Genomic DNA, 27,778 nt, shown 5'->3' with positions numbered 1-27,778 from the left:
AATAAGGCCAACAGTAAAATTAATGTTATTGTCACTTGTCACAAGCAGCTTTCGTCTCAGCCTGACAAGAGCCAATGCACCCTGTGTCCAATAATGTTCTGAATCACTGAAAACTTATCTTTAAAAAAGAACTCAATTAAGAATCTTATGAAGTTGATATTTTATTTTCATTTCACAGATAGTAAAACAAAAACCTTAAAACAATTTAAAAACTTTCCAAAGACTGCATAGCTACTTACTATTGGGGGATGGATGGACAATAAAATGGGCTAGAGAGACAGTGCAGGTTCACATGATGGACTGTGTGGTTAAGTGTTCATTCTTTTTCATTTATTACTTTTCACATAATATCATTTTGAAAACTTTATACATATACATTGCATGGTGATTCTATCCACTTACTCTTTGTCTCTCCCTTCCCCAACCCTGCACATACCCTTCTTCCTAGTTACTTTTCTCATGTGTTGTTGTTGTTGTTGTTGTTGATGATGATGATGATGATGATGATATTGTTGGTCCTCACATTTATTTAATGAGGTTTTCCTGGATGAGCTTGGTCAGAGATTTATTTATTGGAGCCTGGGCCTGTTGCCAATTCCTTCAACACTGAAGAAAATGATATTTCTCTCCCCCTGCCACCAACTGTCAATAGCTCCTTAGGGAGAGAGGCATAATAATTAGCCCCTCAATCCCTCATCCATGATGTAATCTTGAAGGACCCAGATTTCTTCAGGGCCTATGTAATATCACCCTCTGTAGTGAGTTCAGGATTACAATGGTAGTGTGACATCCAGGACACAAATTCAGTTCCTTTTTGTTGTTGTTGTTTGTTTTGTTTTGTTTTTTTTGTAGTTATGAAAATAAAAATATTCTCAGAGTATATTGCTGAAGACAGAGTCCAAATAGCAGTATATAAAGACAAGGGATATATGCATTAGTGTCATAGAATGGAAATATACTACAATGTATAATAATGTTTGCCAGTTTTTGCATGTACAAAATATAGATAGTTTTCAAGAATTATATAGAGGATTTGATATATAATGTATTCAATTTCATGCTTTTTTCATTGATTTTTTTAAATTATTTTTAAATTTTAAATTATAAGCTCAGATGTTTTCTTTCATGTTATTGCATGTGTGTGTGTGGATGTGTGAGTGTGTTTGTGTGAGCACGCGCATGACCATTCTATATGACTCTATAACAGTCAAAAACCACACAACAACATGCTGAAGCAGACAAGCTATTATATATTTTCATAATATAGAACTTTAAGGTATAGTAATCAACAGTGGCAAAATATTTGTCTTTGACATTATTTGTGTATATGTGTGTGTGTCAGATCTAACCTGTAATTGAGACCAGAGGAAACAGTATGGAAACACAAATCCATGAGAAGAGCATAAAAAATACCATGAACAGAAAAATATGTTTGAGTATTTAAAACCGTATAGAAAAAATAAATTAGATGAACCATTGTGTAAATATAAATTAAAAAAGATGACATTCTTAATAAATAAAGTTAACTATTTACATTTTTATATATTGCTGAAAGACTTAACTTAGATCCATAAAAACACATGAACAGGAAAATTAAAACCCAAAACAAGAGCAGCACATTTCTGCGCATGAGGTACAGGAGAAAGGTTAGGGTTGTATTTAGTTTTTGCTGTTTACTTTAATCTTTCTTTTCTCTCTCTCTCCCTTTCTTTCTTTGTTTCTTTCTTTGTTTTTTCTTTCTTTTTTCTTTCTTTCTATCTTTCTTCTTTTCTTTCATTTTTTGTTTTTTTTGTTTGTTTGTTTTACAGTAGACCAGTAGAATTCTCATGAGAATAGATTCTAAGCACTTCAATGAAAAGTCATATTTTGGTTGCTTCCAGAAGGTGCTAAACAGATTCTAACATCATAATAATTAGAAATACCCTCAATAATTATGACAGTAATAAAAAGGTATAATATGATACATAAATATGGAAGAGCAGTTTGTAATATGAATACATTTTCTCTAGACGAGATCACAGTTTTGTAAATATTACATTTAAGTATATATATACACACATATATGTACAGCTATATATACATGTGCATATATATGTAAATTTTTATTTATATATAATATCTTTATATAGATAGATATCTGCAGACAGGTTATTGATTATAGAGACCCAAGAAAGCAACTCAATAATTGTTCAAAGTTCTCCTCACTGGCTGCTGGTGTGATATTTAAGAAGCCCAACTTGCACTCAGAATGTTATCTCTTCTCTTAATGAACCATGTGATGTGGAAACTAAGTCTGAGAAGTAAAGATTCTGCTGGAGAAGAGATGTCAGACCCTCTTACTCTGTAAATTGGAAATGCACCCCCGAGTCTTAACTAGATGACAGTAGATTGACTTTTACATTTTAGGAAGTCATTGGATTTTGATGAAATCATTGGATTGGTAAAGGCCAGAATAATGGAGGCGAAACTTATCTGAAGAGTAAATATTCCCCTGTACACTCATTAAGGTGGATGGTAATCCCAGCCTTCCAGCTTTGTGCCATGAAATGTCAATCAAGCACTCCCTGTCTCTGAAAGGGGCCATGAGCCTGTGCATTTTATGGAAGAAAAGAAAAAAGATCCCTATTAATTTTGCATCAGGCTGTGCTGTGTCTTCTACAGATTGGACAGTCCATTTAATATCCTCAGGGCCTCATGATCCTCCTACTGTGAGGTAGGTAAGTAGTAGTATCCCCATTTTTCAGCTAGAGAAACTGAGGCAAATATGGAGGCAATTTGATGACGTATCCAAGATCACTGAGTAAGTTGAAGGCTGGAGGCAAGCGTTCTGGAGCTTTGTGCCAGACACATAAACTTCTATCTTGCTCAATATTACACTATTTATTACAGAGGAAATGATGTCTAATAAAATAAATCATGAAAGGAGGTGTTTTAGAAAGTGTGTTCTCTATTCAGTTGTTTACTTGGTTTGTTTTCGTTCTTATTATTCAATGGGTTCGCCTGCCTGGCCATGATCAGCTTCTTAAAACAGAGCTGTGCCGTGTGGCTCTGAGTGCAGTCTTAGAGAGTTCAGAGCCATATTGGCAAGTACAAATATCTTATAGTGTAAAAATGACAAAGAGACACAGTTTATATCCTTAATATTTGGTAAAAATCAACATGAAACCCTCCCTTGTCCCCTCTACCATGGACAGTCACCAAAAAAAAAAAAAAAAAAAAAAAAATCAACCAAATGCTTAGCTAACAACTCAAGGGAGAATATGCCTTACTTCCTGAACATACCACAATGTTCAGAAAATGTTAGTCAGCATCATAGAATCCCACTCTACATCTTTCGGAGAAATCTCTATGTCATCTCTACCTACTCAGTCTATAGAATAGTCTCCTCAAGGAATCATAAAAATAGGGCTTATATTCTTAGGTTTTAATCATGCATTTTAGTCCCTTGTAATCACGTTGTCTTCTATTTTGGTCTTTACAACTTTGTCACCTTCAATTCCTTCTATTTATTTTCTCGCTTGAAGTAGTTTCAGAAAAATATCACACACACAGACACACAGACAGACAGACAGACAGACACAGACAGACACACACACACACTCAAATGGTTAACATGACTGCTTTCCTTCCTGTTCTTTTCTTTTCTTTCTTTCATGTCTTTTTCTATTTATTTCTTTTTTTAAAAAAATCCACACAGGTAAGACCTTTAACAAATTGACATTTACAACCAAGTTAAATCAAACCTGGAAGGGAGGTAGCTGAAATCTGTCCCAAAGAATTATTTTCAACAAATAGCATTTAAACATTGGCCAACATGGGAATGAGACAGAGAATGGTCTCGGCAGTGGCCCAGTGTGCTGAGGCCAAGAGCAGCAGCTGATTCCCTACTTCCCCAAAGCCCTGCTATTTAAGACCGTTAATCTCTCCTTTGCTTTACACCCCACCTCACCTACCCACACTGACTTCCCAAGGACTGACTGACTTCCCACCCTGACTTCCCTCATGAGGCTGTTGGCACAAAATCTAGAGGGTAACTCAAGTCCTCTGGGCAGACAGTGTGTTGTGGTTTGGAACACTCTCCCAGATGGAGCTCAGAGAACTGTCCGTCTCATCTTTGCTTCCTTGCTGCTAACAGACATACTGCTTCAGCTGCAGAACTCCCAAGTGCTTTAGGGCCCCTTAAGCTGTGGATGTACAATGGTGCTTCAGACCCGCCTCCTCCTGATTATCCCATTGTCCAAAACAGATGACTGAGGAGATCTGACAAGGAGTTTATTCTCAGGAAGAAAATGAAACTGGGAAGCAGTGCATTGAAAAAATACAGCTGACTGTCCTGCACTAAGGTCTGAGAAGACCTTATGAATTACACATCCCTTGTGGGCATGAGGCAAGCTACCAATTGAGTAGACTCTTTTATCTATTAGGCTCAGCAAATATGAATTTGTTCATAACAGGCTTGAATGGCAGTAAGAAGGAAACTGGATGTGACTCTTCCTGGAAAGCCCCCCCCCACCTGCCCCCAATTCATCAATGAATCATAACAGAGAAGCCAGCCTCCAGGAATCTTTGTCCAGCTGGAGAGTATAAGAACAGATGACAGTGAGACCCAAGATAGAGTTGGATGAGGATTGATTGGGAGAAGATCTTGTGGTCTTTCTTAGTTTCTACAACCCTCTTATTGATAATGTCATCTTTGGGTCTTTGGAAGTTTCTGGATTACTTATCTAGAGGGCTGGCCCTGTCACCACTCTTTTACTTGTCCCTTCTAAGCTGACACAGCACATCAGAGCAAGATAAGGATCTGAAGAGTTGACGAAAGTTTGAGGATCTTGGAGAGATGATTATGATTAGGCCAGCTACCAGAAAAAAATTGTTCTTACATTTTGCTAAAGATTGGTCCAAGAAGTCCCAGGGGGAAATACACTATGAGATATGATTTTAGAGGCGCCAACATGTTTGACCATTGTGTTGGTGGCCACTTCTCCCACTCTAGACTTCAACCCCAGAGGCTAAATGACAGGACAAGCTGCATAATATCATCACTGTATCCATATTTGTGAGTACCAGTGCCAAAATATCTTGGTACATTTCTTGATATTATGGACCACACATGGTCAATAGATACCTTTTCAAGTGTTCTTGATCAGCAGGAAAAAGCTATTGGCCATAATATGAAAACACAGTTGGTGAAGTTACTGTTGTTCCATTTAGAAAAGGGGACTTGATGGTTGAATAATCAATGTCTTATATGCAGATGGCTGCACATGTGCTGGCATTTTGCATTCTGTGCCAGACTTTGCTTTTATTGGTTGGTTATCTCCACTAGACTTGAGATCAGTTGATGTACTGTCACCTTTCTGTTATATAATTCATTTAGATCCTCCCATATTGTTTCTTCCCTTCTCCACCTTTCATAAATTATGTCAAAGTTATCTATTCTATCCACATCATCCTGTCTTAGGTCTTCCCATATTAATTCAGAGTAGATATATAGGTAACTGAAAAGAGGCAGAAAAAAAGGCCCTGCATACATTGCTGGCTTCCATGTATAGTTGACTCATTTCCTCTTAACATTTAATGACTAAATATGGGAGGGAAAGGAGTGGTGCCCAGCAATGGATGTGGAAAGATGTCCTAACATCTGAAAAATTATGTGGAAAATTTGATGACTATGTTGGGTGCTCAGTCTGGATCTCCAGAGCTTCCCTTTGATGTTCCTCTAGTATACAGTCTACATTGCCAATATCCAAGATGTTTCACAACTGTATCTGCTTGAAGTAATAGTGGGAGTCTCAAAACCAAAGATTGTTCTAGCTTAGAGAGCTAGGAAGACTAGGATAAGGACAATAACTCAAGTCCTTGCTGTTCAAACAGTCTCTGGGTAGCTCCAGCATTCCCAAATTTAACACTGTTCCACTTGATTAGAAAATCTAACACTGGCTTAGACATTTTGGACTTTCAGGAAGGGCTCCAGCATCTGGCATTCCCTCAACTCTTTCCCAGAATGAGAAATCTACTCATGAAAGACTTAAGCCCATGAAGGATTTTTTTTTTTTCATATAGATGGGCCAAGAAGTGAGGAACTGTGGGAAAAATATGAATCACTTTTGAGGCAGTCTACTTGGTTATATGGAGTTTGTTCTAACCTAGTTCTACCATCTTAGGGCACTCAATGTGTTAGACAGAGCAGCAGGAAGAGTAGCAGCAAATGTGGTCCCAAGGTAAGATCTGGAAAATGGGTGGATTCTGGAAGGGATATGAAGACCTCAAGCCTCAAGCAGGGAGCTGATAGGATACCTTAATTCTGCAGTCCTAAGCCGGTTCCAGCTCAGCCTTGCACCCTGGTGTTGGAACAAAACTCCCATGGCAGCAAAAAATTTGGGGAGCTTTGCACACCTTGCAATATTTGCCATCTGGGAAGCCCTAGTTCCCTAGAACGTTGGTGAGTACAACCTTTCACTTCCAGTCCCAAAGCACTATGAAATGAAGTAACATATTACATATTCTGAGCCTCAGATTTTGAGATGTATTGGCTTTTGAGTACTTGGTCTTAGTTTCTATAATCCACTTCTCCCAAGGACAGTGTTCCTTGGGAGCTTGGGAAATGAAAGATTGAACTTTTTGGATTTTGTTCACTTTTTTTTCCAGTTATTCTCTGCTTAGTTACCAAAACTGCCCTCACACAGACATTTGCGTGGGTGTGTATGCATGCCTGGGTACTAACCACAGATGTGCATACTCCTTGATACACACACAATTTTGTTGTTGTTTTGGGCTATGGTCATGTGAGAAACAGAAAGAACTTTCAGATGCTCTGGGACTACATGCTGTGTGTTCAATCCATCTTAGACTACAGGATAGTATTCCACTCCATCATTCAACATGGTGAGATTCAGTTCATTGCCCCACAGTTGGTCCTTCCTGGGTGAAATTAAAGGCAGACCGGTTGGGTGCTAAGGATCCCTGGTGTGGAGAGGCCATTTCATTGAGCAGCAGACTGTGAAATCAATACCAGAGGGATGCGGGTCCTGGCGCTGGGAAACCTTTGACACCTGTCTTTCCTTAGCCATGGCTATATCCCCGAAGGTCTTTCCGGCTGTGTTCTTGGGCCTGAGGATCCCGACAGGCGCAGTCATCTTGTAGGTCACAGGACATAGGAAAGGGAGTGACCTGCAGAGAGAAAACCATGAATGAATCAGATACTTTGGTCTGAGTTTCAGAGAGGTGGTAAAGAGGAAGGGGCAGTCACTAGATTTGAAAAATAAATTCAAGTTCAAATCACGGTTCTACTTTTTGATAACATTACAATAACCTTTTCTCATAACAAATGGTCATTATCATAGCAGATTACATTGGAAGAAATCTCTGTCATGGAATGCACTTCTTAGATAAGAAAATATTGAATCTGATTCCCTCTTACAACTATATACTAATCAACATTTTTACCAATGATGAAATTGAAACCAAAAAAGGGACTATTTCCTCAAAGTAAATGACCCATCTGCATCTTAAACGATGACAAACCACTTTTGTCTGCACCTTAGAAGGAACTGAGTAAACTCCATGGGCTGAGCAGTATGGGGAAAACTCATGAGTACTGATGCAGTCTCCTAGGATAACTGTACAATGGACTATCTAACAAGTAACATTTCTGTCATGAAAAAAATTAAGGATGTGAAAATGTCATTTAAAAGAACAAAACTTTCTATACATAGTGGTATATTTGATTTGGGGAGGCAAAATGAAATCAAAAGAATACATAAAACAATTTTGCATGACCTTGGATGGGACCTGAAGTCCTGAACAAGGAATATTTTATATAAAAGTTTTAATTAAATGTGTTGGGAGGACCTTTCTTGGAAACAGATTTTAGCAGAAGAAAAAGTGCAAGGCCAAAGTTCCATTTCCAGTCCATCCCTTCAAGTGTTCTGTGACCTTGGGCTGGCTGGCCTTTCTAGAAAGTGGTAGGAAAAGCCCAACAGAGCAAGTGTCTTCCCCATCCTGCACATGATCCATCTTTCCACAGATCGCAGTGCAGTCCCTGCTGGAGTCCCAGGCTGAACTAACACAAGTCGATTGCACCGTATTGCATCATGACATTTGCTTATAACTTTCCCCAGAGGGTCCCCCATCTGCGCAGATGGATTTAATGACCTCATTCGCCTCCTGCCTATGCAGGGTCTCCAAGTGCTCACAATTGTCTCTGAGAGTATCTTTCTCTCCCTTATTATTATGTACTTGTAGAGTTCTCTCTCTCCCGCCACCTCTCTCTCTCTCTCCCCCTCTCCATAACTATCAACCCCTCTCCAACGTGAAATACTTGCAGTAATTTAAATTTAAGTCTTAACCTTAGCCTCTCTTTTTTACCTATCTCAGGGAAAACCTTGTATATTGTGACAATTTCTGGATTCTCAGCAAACTCATTCATTAAATAATAACAGTGAAAATACATCCTTATATCTCCTGACACTGTGATAAAACATATATAAAATAGCTCATGAAAAATATCTAGCATGGGGCTTGATAAACTAAATGATCAATTATACAGACATATATTCATGTTCATACATTATAAAACACTAATACATCTTTGTATTAATTAGTACAATTAATTAACACATTAATATAATTCTTTGATACTGAGATAGATAGGGTCGATATTGTTCAGAATTATTTTCTTAGAGGTTAAGTCACAGAAAGAGTGAGTTAATCTTTATTTGCTCAATGGCTCCTCCCGTGTCTAAGATATCTCTACATAGTACATTTCAATTAACAGGGACTTGCTACTGGTCAGTTTCAGTCTTTTCCCACTAAACACCTGGTTTTAACTTTACACTCACATCCTTTTCCTTTTTTTTTTTTTTTTTGCATTTACATTCTAGCCTCTAAGAATTTAGAATTTAAGAATTTAGCAGCAAAACAAATAAACAAAAAACAACAAAACAAAGCAAAAACATTTTCAAGCATTCTTCCTAGAGTATTTTTGAGACTTATTTTCCACACCTTCTTCATCTTCAGGAGCATATTAGAACTGGAAAATATATAAAGAGAAATCCCCTTCTCCCTGGTGGAGAAAGCAAGTAAGGATCTGAAACAAACTCCAGTTGCTGAGCTAGTCGCAAGAGGACCATGCTGACAGCCCAAAGGCCTGGACTGACTACATCTCTTTGCTCCATACTCACTGAACAGTTTGGGCAAATTCTTTCTCTTTCATAGCCCATAGTTTCTTTTTCTTTTCTTTTTTTATTTTAAGAATTATTTATTTATTTTTATATATATGAGTACAAAGTCTCTGTCCTCAAACGCACCAGAAGAGGGCATCAGATCCTATTACAGAGGGTTGTGAGCCACCAAGTGGTTGCTGGGATTTGAACTCAGGATTTCTAGAAGAGCAGTCAGTGCTCTTAACCACTGAACCATCTCTCCAGTCTTAGCCCATAGTTTCAACATGTACAAAACAGAGCTTAAAAAGCAGCAAGACCTCATGTCATATGGTTGTGAGGATAAGAAATGAGGAACCACCCACACAGAATCCCCCCAGAACATAGTCCAACACCTAAGGTATGCTCAGTGAAGAATAAGACACAGAGTCAGACTTTTCTCTCACATATGCCACCATCTACCCAACCTCTTGTTACCTTCTTCCCACCTCCATCCAGACTTTGCCTTCAACTTGTTCATCCCTCACCCAACTCTTTCTCCTGACCTTGCTCAAATTCTGTCCTTAAAGCTTTCCAGTTACCTTTCCTGGCTTCTCTATTCCCTCCCTGTAACTCTTTCCCATTGAGCTCTGTTTGCCCAGGGCAACTTCATATCTATGTCCCACACATCTGAGTATTTCATAAATTCTGTCTCTTAGAAGAAAATTCGATCACTCCACCATAATCTTAAGGCCTGATGTCATCTGAGTACTGCATGATGCCTCACCTGGACTGTTTCTCCCACCTGCTCTGTGGTGTATTCACTTAGAGAGTTTCTAAGCAATCCAAATATTTTCCCATATTTAAGTCTTTAGCCTTTCAGTTTCCTCTGTCCTAACTGTTCTTCCACATGCCTTATCACAAGTCTCATCCCCCTTTTCTTCGGTCTTAGGATATCACAGTATATTTTTATACTCTTCATACACAGAATTGCTTCTCACTTGTGCATCTGCTCAGTCTGGAAAGGAGGAGGGGCTTAGCCAAGTGATAGCCTTGAGTAGAATCATCAGTGGATGGGCTCATGGATGCAAAAACATATAACTAGCACACGTCATGGAGTTTCCTGATTTGTATAGTAAGCATGGAACTTTATGAACTATCATCCAATATGGCTGAAAATATTTCTCAGTATGGAAAAGTAGGAAAGCAAACCCTGTCGAGAAAAAAAAAAGTTAAATAATGGAGCTCGTGAGTGTGTGTGTGTGTGTGTGTGTGTGTGTGTGTGTGTTTCATTAAGTCTTATACAGGCTAGGCAAGCTTTCTCCCACTGAACTACTCCTATCTCTTACCTAGAAACTAGACACAAAGAATTTTGCCAAGAAACTCTGCCTTGCCTGTTTCTTTTCCTACCTTTTTTAGTTGCATTAACTTCTCAAAAGTCATTGGCAGGCAGAGCTCTGCAACCAACGGATTCTCATACTTGTCTGGTTATGTTTGAATGAGACTTCTATTCTCCAACCTAGCAAGGACAACCCTGGAAGTTTTAACATTTCTTAAACAGACAAATTTGAAAGTAAACAGTATGGAATGTAATTAGAATATGATAAAAGTAAAGAAGGCTTGGGTTCTAAAGCGAGTCCAACACCTTCTTGGGTCTATCATGTTCTTTCAATATAGATATATTAGTGAGATCATGGTAGTAGTTTGGAATTAACTTGTAGGCTCCATGTGAGATATGATGCCTTCATAAAATCTCCACAATGTGCTGGTTAGCGTTAATGAAATCAACTCCTCTCCAAACCAACTCTTGGACCATTGTCCCTTATGGTGAACCTAGCCCTGAGCTACTCTCAATATGCATTATCTCATTCTTTGCTTCCCAGCAACCCTAATAAGGTAGCTATTCTTGCTATCCCTGTCTTATACCTTAGAGGAAACTAAGATGCAAAGAAGTGAGTCATTAGCTGGCAGGTGGCCAGGAACTTGCATCTGTGTTTATCATCATTTCTCAGTTCCATGCCCAGTCCCCCTAAAAAACAAGAACAGGAGTCAAACTCAATGCAAGAGGAAGAGCCCTAGGCATAGGGACAAGAATCACAGTTTGATAGAGTAAGAACTATGAGCCCAATTTCCAGTTTCTGAATCCCTGTCTAGAGTCCCTTCTATGCTGCCTCCCTTGAAAATCTGCCACACACCATCATGTCCAGATAATATTTAAAGATGCCCAATAGCCATGTAGCTATGCTGTCTCATGTCAGGCTCTGATAACAAGACTGAATCACTGAGTCAAGGGAAGATTCTCTCCCTTTTCTTCTTGGCTAAAGGATTGTGCTCAGACCTGGGTTTTCTCCATCTGGGTCAGCTGCCCATGCTTACCCCTTCATCTGTGGGTATGAATGGCTTAGGAATGCAGCCTGGGCAAATGTACCACAAAGCGCTGGCTGTGGCTCTTGTCTCAGGCTGGGAGACAGGTAAGGGCTAGATTCTGTATCCTACTCAACAGGGAGGGAGCAGGTAAATATGGGGTGTGTGTGTGTGTGTGTGTGTGTGTGTGTGTGTGTGTGTGTGTGTTAAGGAAACAAGAGGTTATCATTTGTTGACAGTCTGAAAGCTTTAGTTCTGCTACTACATGGCAAGGTCTCTATGCTATGGTACCTTGGGTGAGTCACTGTATCTCCCTGAATCTCAGGGACTGTACAGTGTACATATAAATAGTTAACAAGACAAGTAGATAAAGACATGACACATACAAACAATATGATTCTTGGGAGTGGGATAGATATAGTAACTGACTCAATACAATAATAAGTGGACAGAGTAGAGTGTTCAAGTGTGGGTAAATTATTCATGATTGATGGAAAATGTACATAGGTATAATGTGGTAATGTACTGGTAGAGATAGAAGAACTTAGGTGTGAGCTCTTGCCCTGTAATAGACTTAAGGTATTCTCTCAAACAAACCACTTCCTTTTCTGAGCTCCAGTTTCTCTTTCAATAAAAATGGAGGTAATAAGAATTGTATCAAGAGAAATTTCTTCCCACAAGGTATGAAATCCAGGAAATCAGCACAATACATGCCACAAAATATGTGTTCATTAAGTGATGGTGATAATGATCATAATGTTTCTGGTCATGGTGATGGTAATATTGGTCATGTCAATGCTGGCATTGATAGTGACATGGTAAAGATAATGGAAGTGATGGATGATATTGATAGCAGTGACAGTGACAGGGAAGATAACTTTTTGAGAGAATGTAATTGGATCTCTCACAGGAAAAAATTAAAAGTCTTTTCTGTGTCTGATGCACATGAATATGTCATGGTCAACCTTGAATGGGAGGGGGAGGGAAACACCTTTGGTATCTGTGATCATCAGCCATGAAATGGTTGGGATGCTTGGTTTAGGTAGCTGCTTATTTTGTGCTACTAATCCTTTCAGTGTGGCATACCATGTTTTCTAAGGAACATTCTTGGCTCCCCTAAGCTGGTGCAATACTTGCAATACTTACTCTACTTCCCCATTACCTATATTACATTATTGATCAGACACACTAGTTTAAGTTGTAAAATACTTATCCCTCTAGGCTTCTTTCTTCTTCCTCTGTGCTCTTAACCACATTTATAAAGCAAGATGCGGTTTCCTTTACAATTTCACTAATTGATATCTGGGTTCTGGTATAGTCTGTGCCCTCTGCCGAAGATACTCTTTCTTTCACCCCATGCCTGTTCCTGTCTTAAACCTCTCAACCAAGACCATATGAAAATGTAATGTCTCATCTGCTATGTAACAGATTCTAGACTTCTTTGTTAATACACCTCATTGGCTGTATTATCCCCAACACATTAACTTACTGAAATTCACTTACTAAAATTATTACATTTTTATAAGAATGAGAACAGTCATCATGGACAGCTGCTTTGTTTCAAGGCTTGTAGCTCCAGCAAGAATAATAAGCCAACATCTTAAGAAGCAGATGCCTGCCTACCCCTTTATGCCTACCTCATAGCAGAAGACAGGTGTCTGGGTGGATAAGTCCTGTTATCCAATATTGCCTTTGTATGCCAACCTGGCCCAGGATGTGTTACATGGTGGATCGTGGTAAAGGCTGGTATATACACAGACAGAAAATGAAGACCAGAGAAAGTTCACAGATGTTACACTGAGCAGAATAACTAGGATGGCCTAGGTCTAGGGAAGTCTATCTTAACCATGGGCCTAGAGAGTATGGATATGTATAAAAGAAGACACAAGCTACAAGTAAAAATGCAAGATGCTTTGACAAGTCACAAGTCCATTGAAAGATGGTCATAAAGGTTAGAGGCTGGGGCATGTTTATAAAATACCATCGATCTGTATCTCAGATCTGATTTTACTGCCTGGATGATGTGAGACTTTCTAAGCCCAAGTTTCATCAACATCTATAACAGAGCTACGGTACTGGTGAAGTGAAATACCAGAGAAAAGCAGTTACCGCTCTGCATGATGATGAGACAACTGTCTGTAAACACTTCTCTAGAAGTGTGGGATTTAAATCCCACATAAAACTATGTTACCTTGTCCTCATATGTCCCTGGTGGACAGATCTAGAAACTCCATGCACAAGAGACTTTCACCACAATTCACTGCATAGTAAGTACTCAGCAGGAACATGTTTCTGTTTGTAGCACCCCTGCCTTGTGGGTCAGTGTCTGAATACCAGACTGGCTGATCAGGGAAAGGGAATTTCCAAGCATAGGGTCCAAGGGTATGGGTGATAATAAAATAGAAATAAATTGTAAGGTCGCGAACATACAATCAAGAAAGCCTCTCCTTTCATGTAAGAAGTTTCTTACTGGGAAAGCTGGAAAAAGAAACAGACCTTTATTCTGTCCCATGTATACACAGAATGACCCTTAAACTGGGCATCCTGGGATGTCAGGGATTACCTAGGCAACACTGCTTCTGGGATAGCTGCTTTCATGTGCCACAGGGAGGGTCCCCCACCCAAGTTCCCTGGCAGCCGTGGAATACCATAAAATGTCTGTAGCCTAAACTGAGAGCGCCATGCCCAGGTGCACGGAGAACAAGGCCCTATTCACAGGTATTTTTGCCTTCTGAGACTCAGCACTGTGCAGAAGAAAGAGCAGGACTTGTGAGTCAGACAGAACTTGATTTGAATTTGGACTTTGCCAATCATTGGTCAAATGAACTTGGGCAAGCCTCATAATTATTTAGAGTCCAAGTTAGTTTGTCTGTTATATACAGGTAATAATATTGACCTGCCAGTGTTGACATGGGGATTAAAAAGAGTCTTGGCTCAATATTTTATATCTACAAAATAAATACAGAAGAAGGGAATGGCAGTGTAGATGAAAGAAATATAGAGTAATCTATGTAGAATTCTCAAATTTTAGTAAAAGGAGAGAGAGAATCCAGGAGAGAGTCTGGCCCATGAGGTGATTTATGTACATGTTTGCTATCCTTGGATTGTTTGTATTTTGGTTTGGTTTGTTGCCTATCATCCTCTTCAAGCCAGTTTACTGTAGAGAGTAGCTGAGTGTATACAAAGGATGCTTCAAGAAGTTGAGGCTTGAGGCTTATTCAGAAGGTACTTAGGGCAATTTAAAAAGGGAAGACATGTGATGTTAGCATAGGATACTTTCCCTCTTCCTTCTGGAACCTACACTTTGAAAGTGTTAAAAACATGTTGAATAACTATGACAATGCCACAAGTGTCCTGAGAAAGTCCTTTAGCCTCTAATCCATCCTCTGGATCACAGAGACCCATTACTCTGTCCTGAGCCATATTTACCTTCACTGGGACACCCCTCCTTAGAGCTAAATATACATCCTCAGGGAACCTTTCTCCCCAAAGTCCTGAATCATTCACAAAGACAACTGGATGGACTGCTTTGTCACTGCTTCTTATTAGATTCTCTAACACTCAAGTCTCACAAGCATAAAAGTTGTATCCATCTAGTCCTACTGTGGCTACACATTCTGGTCCAGAGAAGATGCTCAGTGAACAGTCATCTCACTGGGAAAAGAAATTCTGGACACATGCAATATACTGCTTCATCCAGAAGGATAGAGATACAGAAAGTAGAAGATGTGAATGAGAAAAATCCAGACTACGGGGCCCTGCAGATGTACCCAACTCTGGAACAGAGAACCAAATGATCAGACACACAGGGTAAATTACTATAACAACTTGGAGTCTACATGTGAACTTCAATCATATTACCTCATCTCCCCACAATGCATTCTTGTAAAAATAATACATTTAAGAAGACTCCCAAATAGTTTTATGATAGTTGCATTTATAAATTATAATAGTATAAAATTATTTTAATCAGAGGCAACATTTGACCAACTTCTGAGCCCAATCAGAGTTGAAATTCTAAAGAAACTTCTATTTAAAATAGAACTATAGCCTTCATTACTTAAAAGAAAAATCAGATTATTTGATGGGCTAAAATATATGATTTATGATAGGTTATATTTACTATAAGCAGACATCAAGAACCTTACAAATGCTTTCACATTCAATTCTAGTCATTTTTGTCCCAGAAATCATTTTGTAAAGAAACAATTGGAGCTCTGAAAGTACTTACATGCACAAAGAAATGAACATAACTCCAAAGTTCAAGATAAGAGTTAAAAATAAATGGTTACTTAGCACAAATGCTGTACATCACAGTCGACTAATAAACACCAGCATAGTAAAAACCATACCTGAAATATCGGATCATTGATGTGTATAAATTTTCTTGTGCCAAATAAACAGAAGTTAGAACCCAAACTGAGAATGTAGTGATTTGTAGAGATATACATACCTTTATACTTACAAAATATGAAAAAAATAACAAGCAAACAAACCAAAAACAAAAAACAAAGGGAAAGGTCAGTGTCTTCAGTGATATAACCATTAGTAAGTTGCTCTTGCTACAGGCAAGAAATCACACAGGAAAAGAAGGCTAGAAAGTAGGAGCTGGACTTGTTCAGAAGGAAGAGTTTCAATGGGAGAGGGGGAATCAGGGGTAAAAAGGACTAGAATTTATTATAGAAAAGTAAGAAATAGTCAAGCAAGAAAAAAAAAATTTTTTTTTTAAAAAAAAGCAACTATGATTTTCTTCAGGCTGAAAGAGATTATTTTCTTCTGTACTTTTCTTTCTGGACTTCCCAAAGAGTGAGATATATATTATTCCCTTTTTAGGACAAAAATCATAAAATTTATTAACAGGAAATTGCTTTTATTCTCCTATATTAAGCAGAAAATATGTATCTTCAGTCTTTTAGCAACAGTACAAAACCAAAACCACAAAAGGTCAGGCATTTTGCGAAAATACTGCCCACTTGGGACTGACTGGATTCCAGAGCACCCCAGCAATCTTATTGGTCAGCCATTAACAGCTCTCGGGTTTGAGTATGTGCTCAGCAGTCTCTAAAATGTGAGGCCTGAGCATGTTTTGTAAAGCAACCAACTATCTTAAGGTTGTTACAATAGCCGAGGGCTTAGGTTGGCAGCCAGAAAGCTTGCATCATTTCCTCTGCTATCTGGCACAAATCACCCTCCTCCTGGCCTCAATGTCCCAGTAATGAAATGGGGAGATTGTGTGGGACAATCTCCGCGTCCTCAGCTGTCACGTAGATTCTTTTCTTTTCTAGTGACCCAGTTCACAGTTGTTTATGATGAAATATTTGAGAAAATTATCTCTGAGATGGAAAGACCTTCTGTCTCCTGTTATAGATGGCTGCAAGGACCAGAGAATTTTTTTTTCTCCATGGCCACATTTGTCACATGGATGTTTTTAAGCTCTGGGTGCCCAAGTGTCTCATTCTTTTCAAAACTCGAATCTCAAATTCTGGTATTAGCTTTTCTCAGGAAGTTAACAGAGTGAACACTTTTTGGGGATAGCTGATGAGCATCTCACTCTAATGGTCCTGTTTTAGTAAAAATAATTGAACCACTCTCTGTGTGTGTGTGTGTGTGTGTGTGTGTGTGTGTTCTAATGCCAAGCAAAGAAAATGACACTCGAAGCCCTCTTCTTACACATAGACAAGGCCCTTCACAGACCTATTCTACAGGCACAAAACAAAAACAAAAAACAAAAAACAAAAAAACAAAACAGATAATAGAGTGCTCACAGGGAATAGATATTTTAGTTGCCAGTTCCCTGTGTATTTTCTTACCTTCTGCTTTGGATATATCACTTAGAATATAAATTCCCTCTAGAATTTCCAAGCTAGTCACCTGCTTTAAATGATCTTTTCCTTGCCATCTCTGTGTCCCTTTCCTTGCTGTTGTAGCATAGCTACTACTCACACTGTAGAGACTCCTGTGACTAGCCTTCTCTGCTCAGAATTCTCTTAAAGCGTATGTTGTCTTTTATTTAACTGCTTCTGCACCTGCACACTAAGCTTTGATGACCACCTCTGCAAAGACCAGCTAGCACCCAGTATATAATAGCAGCTTCACTACTAACTAAAGGAAAAGCAATTAAAAAAAAATCTTGAGTGATAGAAAAGCCTGAAGACAGAACAAGAGCATAGCCACAACAACAAGTAATCTTCTGTGTAGAAGAGATCTTGGTGAGCAGGCTGAGGAGCCACGGAGGACGCCGGGATGAGGAGGCTAACATTGGCATACCTTTTTGGTCTTTACTGTGGAGGTGCAGCAGTCTCCACCATCGTAGTTGCAGAAGGCTCGATTGTTGATGGCATCACAGTAATTGTCTCCCATGAATGGCTGGAAAATGGAAGAGAAGCAGGGAGGAAATGAGGCTATGTTATTGTCCTGGCATGAGAGGGAGATGCTCTCAACACTTGACTGAGGCTTCTACGGTTGTCTGGCAGTCTCTCTTCTTACAAACCTCTATCCTCAGCCAACTTGGCTTCAATCCCAACACCCCCTTGGGTACATTTTTCTTTTTACCATTTATAAACATTTTATGTGCCATATTTTTCCCTGCTGGAATATGACTATGCTGAGAAATATATCTTGTTTGCTGTAGTATGAAAATTAAAACACAGTGTACTCTTTTTTCTCTCTCTTTCTTCTTTTTTTCTTTCATTCATTCTTTCTTTCTGAATTGGAAGGTATATTTTACTTTAAGACATAAAATCTAGCTGTATATTCTTTAATAAATTATATGCAGACAAATTAGAAATCAGGATGTAAACTATCAGAATTACATAAAAATTATGAATTCATAGGGATTAGGCTCAAGAACATGTGTATTAATAGTGGCCTCTCTGAAAAAAAATACAGATCTACTCAGGGTCTTAAGCCTTTGTAGGTCTCTTATTACATTTTCCTGATACATATGAGGTTCCCATGACTTTCCCCACTTTATATGACAACACCTGGAGAATAAAAGTAACAAAAAACTTGATCAAAATCATACAGGCAAAAAAAATTAATAATAATCATGATCTAAACTTGTCTGCTTCCCCAATTCCCCTACCTATTCTATAATGTTCTAGTTCACAGCAAATTATTTCCTTCAATGAGTTCTATAAATTTCAATGAGTTCTACAAATGAAAGAGAGAGACAGAGACAGAGATAGAGAGACACAGAGAGAGTTTCCCCACTTTAATAATCAACACAGTATATTATGTGTTATTTATGATGGTAGGAGATTGTGAGCCCCTAAAAACACAAACAATATTCAATTCATCTATTTCTCCCAATCATCTAGAAGCCTGATTCGAGTTAATAGTATAAGAAACATGTCATCACTTGTCTGAGACTGGCTCATCCCATCACACTGACATTGATTCACCTGTGACCACTGTTCCTTCCCATCATGGCTGACTCAAAGGAGAACCAAGTTCACAGGGAATCCAATGTGTTTCATGACTGACTTTTCCACAAGTGCTCTAAATTCTCATTCATCCAGCCTTTGTGCCTGCAGCTCTGTTAAATTTGTGTTTCATTATTTCCCATTTAGAATATAAGATAGATATTGATAAGTTGGAGCTAGGAATAGTTCTGAGCTCATATATATGAGTACACACACACACACACACACACACACATACATGCACGGCTTTACGTTGAGTAATGACTCTTCTATGTAACTTCCACAGCAAACACATTGTTACATTCATATTCAACAACAAAACATAAACCCCTTTCTATTTGAATTCTTCTGCAGATAATCTATGGACAGATTAGTAAAGGTAAATCACAGTCCCTTTCATATAATAAATAAAACTGGATTGGAAAAGGAGGAGCTGCCATTCTGCATGTGATCTTTTCCCTTGGTGACCTTTCCTATAGCTATAATCATCCATCCACAAATCTATTGATCCATCCATCTACCTACCCATCCATCCATCCATCCATCCATCCATCTATCCCTCCATTCACCCATCGATCTACTTCTGTCTATCCATTTGCCCTACGTACACAGATAGTGTACCCAGATAGTATACTTTATGAAATAAAGGGTCTTTAATCAAATAGTCACTTGGTGCTATTACAGAAAAGCTTTTGAACTTGTCTGATGTTGCTCAGTGAAAATGTCCTAAGGAAATCACATTTAAATGGAGATCAAAATCATAAATAAAAGTTAATTAGGTGGAGTAAGAGAGAAACATTGTTAGAGATAGGAAACACCATGGAAACAATTGCTGTATAGAGCTTTATCCCACATCCAGTTAGTACTTTGAATAATAATGTTTAAATAATAATTCAGACCAAAAATTTCATCCTTCAGAATATAGTTCAAAAATCATCTCCACCCACTCTTGTGCTTTCTCTAGTGGCCTCTGAATTTTCTCTACTCCCACACCCTCTTGTACTCATTTTATATATAGTTTGATGCATGATGGTAGATTTTTTTTCATCTTTGTCTTCTTTATTATCACTGTAAGTTTTCAACAGATTAGACATATGTCTTCTGGTTTCATACCAAATTTTCTACAAAATGTCTGGGAACTCACAAAAATATATTAATCATATGATCAATAAATATTTAGCAAAATGGTTAATGAAATGGTGTATGCTGAGTGGATATATGAGGGACAAATGTTCACAGGTGACTTGCTGTCATAGCTGACATAGATGCTATTTTAACTTGCATGAAACTGTGTGTACACAGAACTTTGAATAGTGGCTGCCCATATAATAAACTCAAAGAGACTTTGAATAAATGAATGTAATATTGAATTGAACACAGTTGTGAGCAGAAGGAAGATACACAGAGGTCCTGTCTGTATCATGGTTTACTCTAGACACTTAGGGATTATTATCTCACTCCTGTTCCCAGCATTCATTTCTCTTCTGAGCATCCTTTTATCTTCAATAAGACACAGAGTATTAGCTCTAAACTGAGAAGGACCGAAGAAGATGGGGGGGCAAGGGTGATAAGCATCATTGTCAGGGTTCAGTGCCCATTACTGATAGAGGGTCTTTGGCTCAGTGCTGAGTCAAAGGAGGGATCAAATTCTGCTGTCACACTGAAGAGCCAGACTGCCAGCTCAGCATAATGAATGCTCAGGTAATTAAAGATGCCTTTCCCACAACCACAGCACTGATTCAGAGACATGGAAAGAAGCAACAGTGGCAAGTCCATGGCCATATTTTGTCATTCTGGATGAAGACAGAAGGAATGGTAATTCTTGAATACTACCATGCTGCCTAGCCTGAAAAATACATATACGATCACTCGCCACAGCAGAAAGAAGTGTGTGGCCCCTGATGTCTTGTAACACTTACAGGAAATGGCTATGAGCAGGTGATAGATAGAAAGAAAGAACAAACAGCAGGCTAGCAGACAGAACATCTGGACTCATGTTTCAACTCTGTGTCTATCATTCCATACTCACATATACCAGTCTATCCATCTCTGACTCTAATTTTCCTGTTCATGTAGCAATCAGGTAGAGCTAGGTCATGTTAGGAATATTATCAGTTTTGGAGTTCCACCAAATTCTCCTGGAAACAGTTTCCTGGGTCTTTTTCCCTATCTTTTAATGAATGATTTTATTTAAATGATCTCTTTATTTAGAGAACATTTCGGGTTCACACAGACTTTTCTAGGACATTATCAAGATCCTCTACCTGAAGTCTGAGAATGCAGAGCTTGGATACTCATTTGGGAGCGGTTGCGAGGTTCCTTTTCAGCTCCATCTGAGAAGACTGAGGGCACCTGTTTCCTTCTATACATCTGTTAGGGACAATGTGTTGTATCTTCTCAGGAAGTGTCAAGGAAGTGTCAGACTAATGCAGAGAAATAGTTTTGGTTTCCATGTAAGCCTTTGGTCAATAACACAGCTGTATCCCAAGAACTTGCCTGCTGACCACATACCAACTGTCACTGATAGAGCTAGCTCCCCATAATTCCAAGGCCAGGAAATGGCTTAACTGGGAAGTCAAGGACTTTGAGGGTCAGAAAGGATCTTCTACTTAAACTCAAAGGTCCAGTGAAATGTGTCCTGATTATTTCTGGTACTGAAAGATTGGTAAGTGACTGAGATGTAGAGACAGAATTCAGCTAGTAGCAAAGGTCATTAGGGGAATGAAAATTAAAAGATGACCACATATGGCAGTATATAAGCTAAATGATATATTGCTATTGTAGTACCTGCTACATTATTTACATTATATAAATATGACTTCTGTCTCTTATTTTCCTTAATCACATATGCACATGTTGGGAGGGACTGGGCATATGTATGCTTGTGCATGAAAGCCTGACATTGATGTCACGTATATTTTTCAGTTACTTTCTACCTAATTTTTTGAGCCAGGATCTCTTAATAAATTGCAAGTTCATTATAATGTTTGACTGGTTGGCTTCAAGGATGCTCTTGGAGCTACCTCCCTGATGCTACTATTACAAGTATATACCACATTGTCTGATGTTTTGTTTTGTGTGAGTGCTGGATCTGAACTCATATCTTCAAGCTCGCATATTAATTACATTTCTGACTGACCATCTTCCTATCTCATATGGTCCAATAATATGGTTATATGCTTTGCAGAAAGAAAAGCTTGCCTTGAACTCTCAGAACTGTTATATACTCACTTTATTTTTTGAGTATGCTTCTTTATACCTCTTTATCTAGATTCTATCATCTGTAGAATATAATGATAGTTCTGCTTCATTCCTAACAACTGTACCAAGGCATGTGTACACTGCTTAGTAGGTGTAGTAAATTGTATCCACCATAATCAAAACAACACCATAAGTACTTCTGAACTGAGACATCTCATCTTGTGACTCACCTCACAGCCTTTGACACAGTGGATCAGAGCAGGGTGAGGATACCACTGGAGACCAGCAGTGCAGACAATCCTCTGCAGAGAGATGGAGAAAGGGATCAGGTGAGTTTGGGATTGGGAGGAAATCAACTTTTTGTTGGCAGCACATTAAACCACCTCACCTCTTTTGGACTATCCAAATCCTGACCTCACCCTGGTATTTACATGAAGACACTGCCCAGGTACTTGCAATAACAGGAGCCGTAAGATTAAAATAATATTTGTATTCACTGTATGTGTCATGATTCTTTATTGCTGTGGCAGGAATAGGGGTTAAAGAGAAGCAGACTTGTGGGGAAGGAAAGAAAAGCAGAAAAGCCTTTCAGAAAATTTCTGATTGACCCTTGGCTCATTGGGGACAAGGTAGGAGAAGAAGGATCTCTCTCTCTCTCTCTCTCTCTCTCTGTGTGTGTGTGTGTGTGTGTGTGTGTGTGTGTGTGTATACATTTGTGGCTATAGTAACATCATTAGAGAAAAGTAAAGAATAAGGCTTCTCCCAGTATAAGCTCCTTCTCCCAACAACCTGAGGATCATTTTTTATTGGAACTTGTAGGGAATGTCTTTTCTTAAGAAGACAGATTTTTTCTACTCTGTGTTAAATTCTAATGAATCCAAATATTTGAGTTCAGGACTGTAATTTTTGTATCTGAAGGGTAAGTGTTTCCAATGCTGCTGCTCGTCCACATAATTATCTGAGAACAATGGGGGTAATTCAGGAACGATGGAAGCTCTGGTGTGAAGCCTTAGGCAGGCAGTCACTTTCTTGCTATCATGCTCTACTGACGAATTCCTGAAGCTACACACACTTTTGTTTCACAGAGAACTGGTGCTTCTTCACTGAAATACCTGTCCCATTTTGGCATCTGAAGAATCTTTACCTGCCCTCTAAATATCTCTACACCTCTTTTCCTTGATGGTGCTTTTCATGACCACATCAGATATAACACAATCACACTCACATATACATGCACACACACATATGCACATACATGTTCACCACACACACACACACACACACACATATGCATGCCCACATGCAGTATACTGTTTTAGCACTAATAACTACAATGATGATAATAACATTTAAAATATATTAAGTGCATTATTGGCATTAACTACATTGGACATTATCTTATTTATTTCTTACTACCCAGACGTGAAGTAGACGTTAATCTTGTGTCATAGTAGCATAAACTTCCTAAAGTCCATAGCTGTCAAGTGGTGGAATTCAGGATTTGACAACATTTATTCCAGAAATGATTTAAGTTGGCTTATTACATAAAATCCAATGTCTCAATATTTCATAACATAGACGAACAATGAAAGATAGAGAAAACCAAAAGGTGACAAAGTATCCAGAATGGAATAATAATATAAAAATTCTAAATGCCCCCTTTTAAAAATTTCTCTCAGAAGCCTCTCTTTTCATGTAGCATTACAATTGTTTCTTTAAGAAAATGAAATAAATGCATGTTTATGGAACTAAAGGTAGCTATGGCTTGGACCAGCCATGAAAATATAGAAATTATATGTATGGGCAGGGATTGCACTCCTGGATGAGTGCCAGTTGATTAATTTAATTAGGAAATGAACAGTCACATGGGCCAGAAAGTGGGAAACGCATGTGACCATCCTATTCTCTCCCTGAGGGCAGACTTACATGAGCGCCAAAGTGTAATTAGTTTTTTGGCACGCTTCTAACAGAGGAAGTCACATGACCCCAGTCTAAGACTAAGTAAGGTAATTTTCTCCTCCGTTCTACAGCACTTCAAGATCACAAATTGGATATCCTTGCCTGGGACAGGGCCTTACCCTCATAGATTACTCAGTAAATAGTTTTGTTTTATTTTCATTTAAATGAAGGAATGGATCCATCTCATAGTAGAGATTATTTTATTTCCAGTGGACAATAATTTATCCACTTGTCTTCCTTACTTCATGAGTATCAGAATATCAGTGATGTCAATCTAGTTGGCATAGTCTGAGTTAAAATTAATATCTTGTTCAAAAAGCATAATGTATCCACTATCTCACCTCTGTTGACATGTGAACTCACAGGATTTTGCCCTACCTACCTCCTTTTTTTTTTTTTTTTGAGAAAAGCATTTACTGTGTAGCGCAGACTGGCTCAAACTTGAAACACTCATGCCTCAACTTTCCAAGTGTTGGAAAGATCTATGCTGCAACACCAGAGCCACCACCGAATTTGAAATAAAACATGTGTGAGTACAATTTTACCTTGAACTGCTGTTAAAGATGTATGTGAAATATGTCCTAAAAAGCCATAACCTTGCTCTGATGACACTTTGGGATGAGCAAATAACTAAGAATGACTTCCTAGACAAAGCACCTAACTTCCTGAGCGTGGGTCCCGCTTTCAGATACCCCTGTATTCTTCAGAGCCAAGCAAGGTGCCCAACTGAAGAACATAGGAAGTGATGTAAGTATGCTTCCCACTCATTTTTTCCTTGGCATCCCAGCTGTGGGGCCAAAGTGGACAAGCCCACCTGCATTACTTCTCTGAGAAACTTTAATAAGACTTTTTTTTTCTGTGAGTCCAAGAGTTTGTTCAGAACCTTAGGCCAGGGCTATTACAAAGTATTTAGTAAAGGTTCAAGAAAAAGAAAACATCTATGTTAGGATCCACCAGGGACTTGATAACCATGCTGCCCTCCTTATTTGAGATCTAATTTCATCCTTCTGTAAGAGTGTGTTGGTGTGGTTGCACAAGCTTCTGTCGGTTGAGGTTTATTTGACGTGAGTTCAGAAAAGGGACTTTTGTGCTATCTGCATGAGCCTATTTATCTTTCCAAGTATTTGGACTTTCCACTGCTACTAAAGGCTGCATACCGCACCTGTTTGCCACAGGGCCCCTCTGTGTGCTAGGGAAACCAAGAAAGGAGACTGGCAGTGAGAGTCAAAGGAGAAGGTAGTCTGAGTGCACCATAAATTGGGAGATCCTGTGGGGCCCCTCAAATGTCAGCCTTGTTCTTAATGTCAGTGAGACATCAGGCCCAGCCAGAGTTATTCATACAAGGTCTTGCAACAGGGCTTTCATTTTATGCTTTGGGATGGAGGAATATTGGTCTATCTTCCTTTCAAGACTGTAATTACCATTCTCACAACAGCAGTAAAACTAGAGAAGCCACCAGAAAACATTCACAGGTTTATGCCTTTCTTAGCAGCTGATGGGGTTTTAGAGTTTGATTGGGTCAAGAAGGATCTGACATAATCAATGTGTTGATAAGTTTATAATTTACTAGACTCTTGGGAGGTAGTAAAAACTTTACAGGTAAGTCCTGATTTGAGGAAGTAGGCTAGACCATGACTTTGAAGAATCTATATCTTATCTCTGATTCCCTCCTCTGTTTCTTTCTTACTCTTGTCTGCTATGGTAGAAGAAGCTCTGAGACATCACATGTCCTCACCACGATATTTGACTTCTTAACCCAAGGGTTCCTGATGCTCTGTAGTCAAGTTGCCATGGATTGAAGCCTCTAAAGCTACCAGCAAGAAATAAACACTCCCTCCTATAAGTTTGCTCAAATGTTTCTTCACAGTGGTAAAAAGTGAATCACACAACTTGCCATCATCATTAGCAATTGTTTTCATCATTACAGTATCACTACCATCAGCACAATCATAATCACCATCAAAATATTAGCAGAGCCACTACCAACTCTGTCAACAGCACTACCACCAGCATCATACGTATCCTCAGCACAAAAGCTTCTCTTAAGTGAATATTCTCCAAGAACAGTGTCTACAGCATCTCACTGACACCTCATCAGAACTCTGAGAAAACTATTTTGACTCTGGAAACTGAAGCAATGGGAAAATAAACAAGTTGTTCCAATCACATGGTAGGTGGTGACCATCAACAAATAAGGCTTCTAACCTTCCATTCTTCACACCCCAGAAATTATTGTCATACAGTATCTCCTTTTTGACTAATGGGAAAACCAAGGTTTGAAAAGATTAAAAAAAAAAAAAAGCTGTGAGACAGATGTAACACCAGGGAACAGCATTTATATTACTGGGCTGTGATGTGTCAAAGTGATGGAAATGATATAAAAGACCAATAGCAAACTATACAATACACACTTTATCCATAAATGGGCATAACACTTATTTCTTTATCCTTTTTTCTATTCATCTCTTCCTTCCATCCATTCCTTTTCTGGAAGTAATTGTAAAAGCCAAAGACTCAGTCACCTGGAACAGCTAGATACTTATGTTGCTAGAAAAATACCTTCTACTATGGAACACTCCTGATAGCACTAGCAAGGGGTGATTATGCTGGAGACCTTCATCAGGACAGGGGAGAATCTTCCATAGTTCTAGATATCCTGTCTGGAATAGGCTCTCTCATCCAAAAGTTGTAAACCAGCAGCTTCCAGGGAAAAAAAGCCATCGAAATGTTTGCTTTGGCATACTAGTATTTTAGAGTTGAAATTATTCAAAGCAAAAAGATATTTTGACAAAAACAAAACTCCATTTTTATCACATGCACACACATGAAAATATGGCCATACAAAGCCACACTTCCACATTGCTCTATTTGGTAAGAACCAACCTCTATCTGGAACTAGGTTTTTAACCACAATGTCTGTGTTGGGGGTGGGGCACTTTCACCAGGTTAGTGGGTAAAATGCTTGCTGTGAGAAACTGACAACCTGAGTTCAATCCTCAGAACCCACCATAAGGTGGTTCTGACTTCATAAGCTTGTTTTCTGACTTTCACAAACACATGGAGGAACATGACATATACGCCACACACATGATGATAGCAATGATGTCTTTCATGATTTTCTATAATTACTAGCATTTCCTACTGCATGTCTAGTACCAATCTAGAGGTATTTCTATCTATTATTGGGTTTTTTCACTTCACTTTCTCAATTAGAAGAAGATCCTTGTACCTCTGAAGAGTTTATGGTATATGTGCATCAAGGGTTTCTGAAAAAGGAAAAACCTACTTTAAAAAAGGGTCTCTTTCATCATAGCAGTTAAATGTGTTCATGAATGAAACCCATAAGACATATAATATATGAATCCAATTATATGAAGTACAAAAAATAAGTACTATTAACCTATAGTGATAAATACATAAACATTGGTTGCCTTGGTGATACAGTCATCTCCTGGCTATCTGGAAACTTTTATGTTCTGATATGGTAGTGGTTACACAGGCACACAAAAACATAATAACTTACCAAGCCCCAAGCTTAATAGTAGCATATACATTTCATATTAAGGAAAAGTAGGACACTTTCTCTACACCAATAAAGTTTTCTTTTAAGTTGGGATATATATACAGGAGTGTCTATTGTAGTTGTCCCTCTTTATGAGTTTCTGAAATATTTCCAGTAAACAGTCCAGC

General features: G+C 38.6%; 1 protein-coding gene across 1 annotated transcript in view; it reads right to left on the bottom strand.

Moving 5' to 3' along the window:
• Nucleotides 1-2,123: 2,123 nt before the first annotated feature.
• The window catches only part of Pappa (pappalysin 1), a 229,098-nt gene continuing 203,443 nt past the window's right edge, over nucleotides 2,124-27,778 (bottom strand). The window contains exons 20-22 of the mRNA XM_052176642.1: nucleotides 22,360-22,431; nucleotides 17,772-17,870; nucleotides 2,124-7,170 (exon numbers count right to left, since the gene is read on the bottom strand). Of these exons, the coding sequence (XP_052032602.1) occupies nucleotides 7,063-7,170; nucleotides 17,772-17,870; nucleotides 22,360-22,431 (279 nt within the window). The 3' untranslated portion in view covers nucleotides 2,124-7,062. The remainder of the gene's footprint in view (nucleotides 7,171-17,771; nucleotides 17,871-22,359; nucleotides 22,432-27,778) is intronic.

The sequence above is a fragment of the Apodemus sylvaticus genome, chromosome 3 (genome assembly GCF_947179515.1).
Source record: "Apodemus sylvaticus chromosome 3, mApoSyl1.1, whole genome shotgun sequence".
Taxonomy (NCBI): domain Eukaryota; kingdom Metazoa; phylum Chordata; class Mammalia; order Rodentia; family Muridae; genus Apodemus; species Apodemus sylvaticus.
This window is presented reverse-complemented; position numbering and strand designations above follow the sequence as displayed.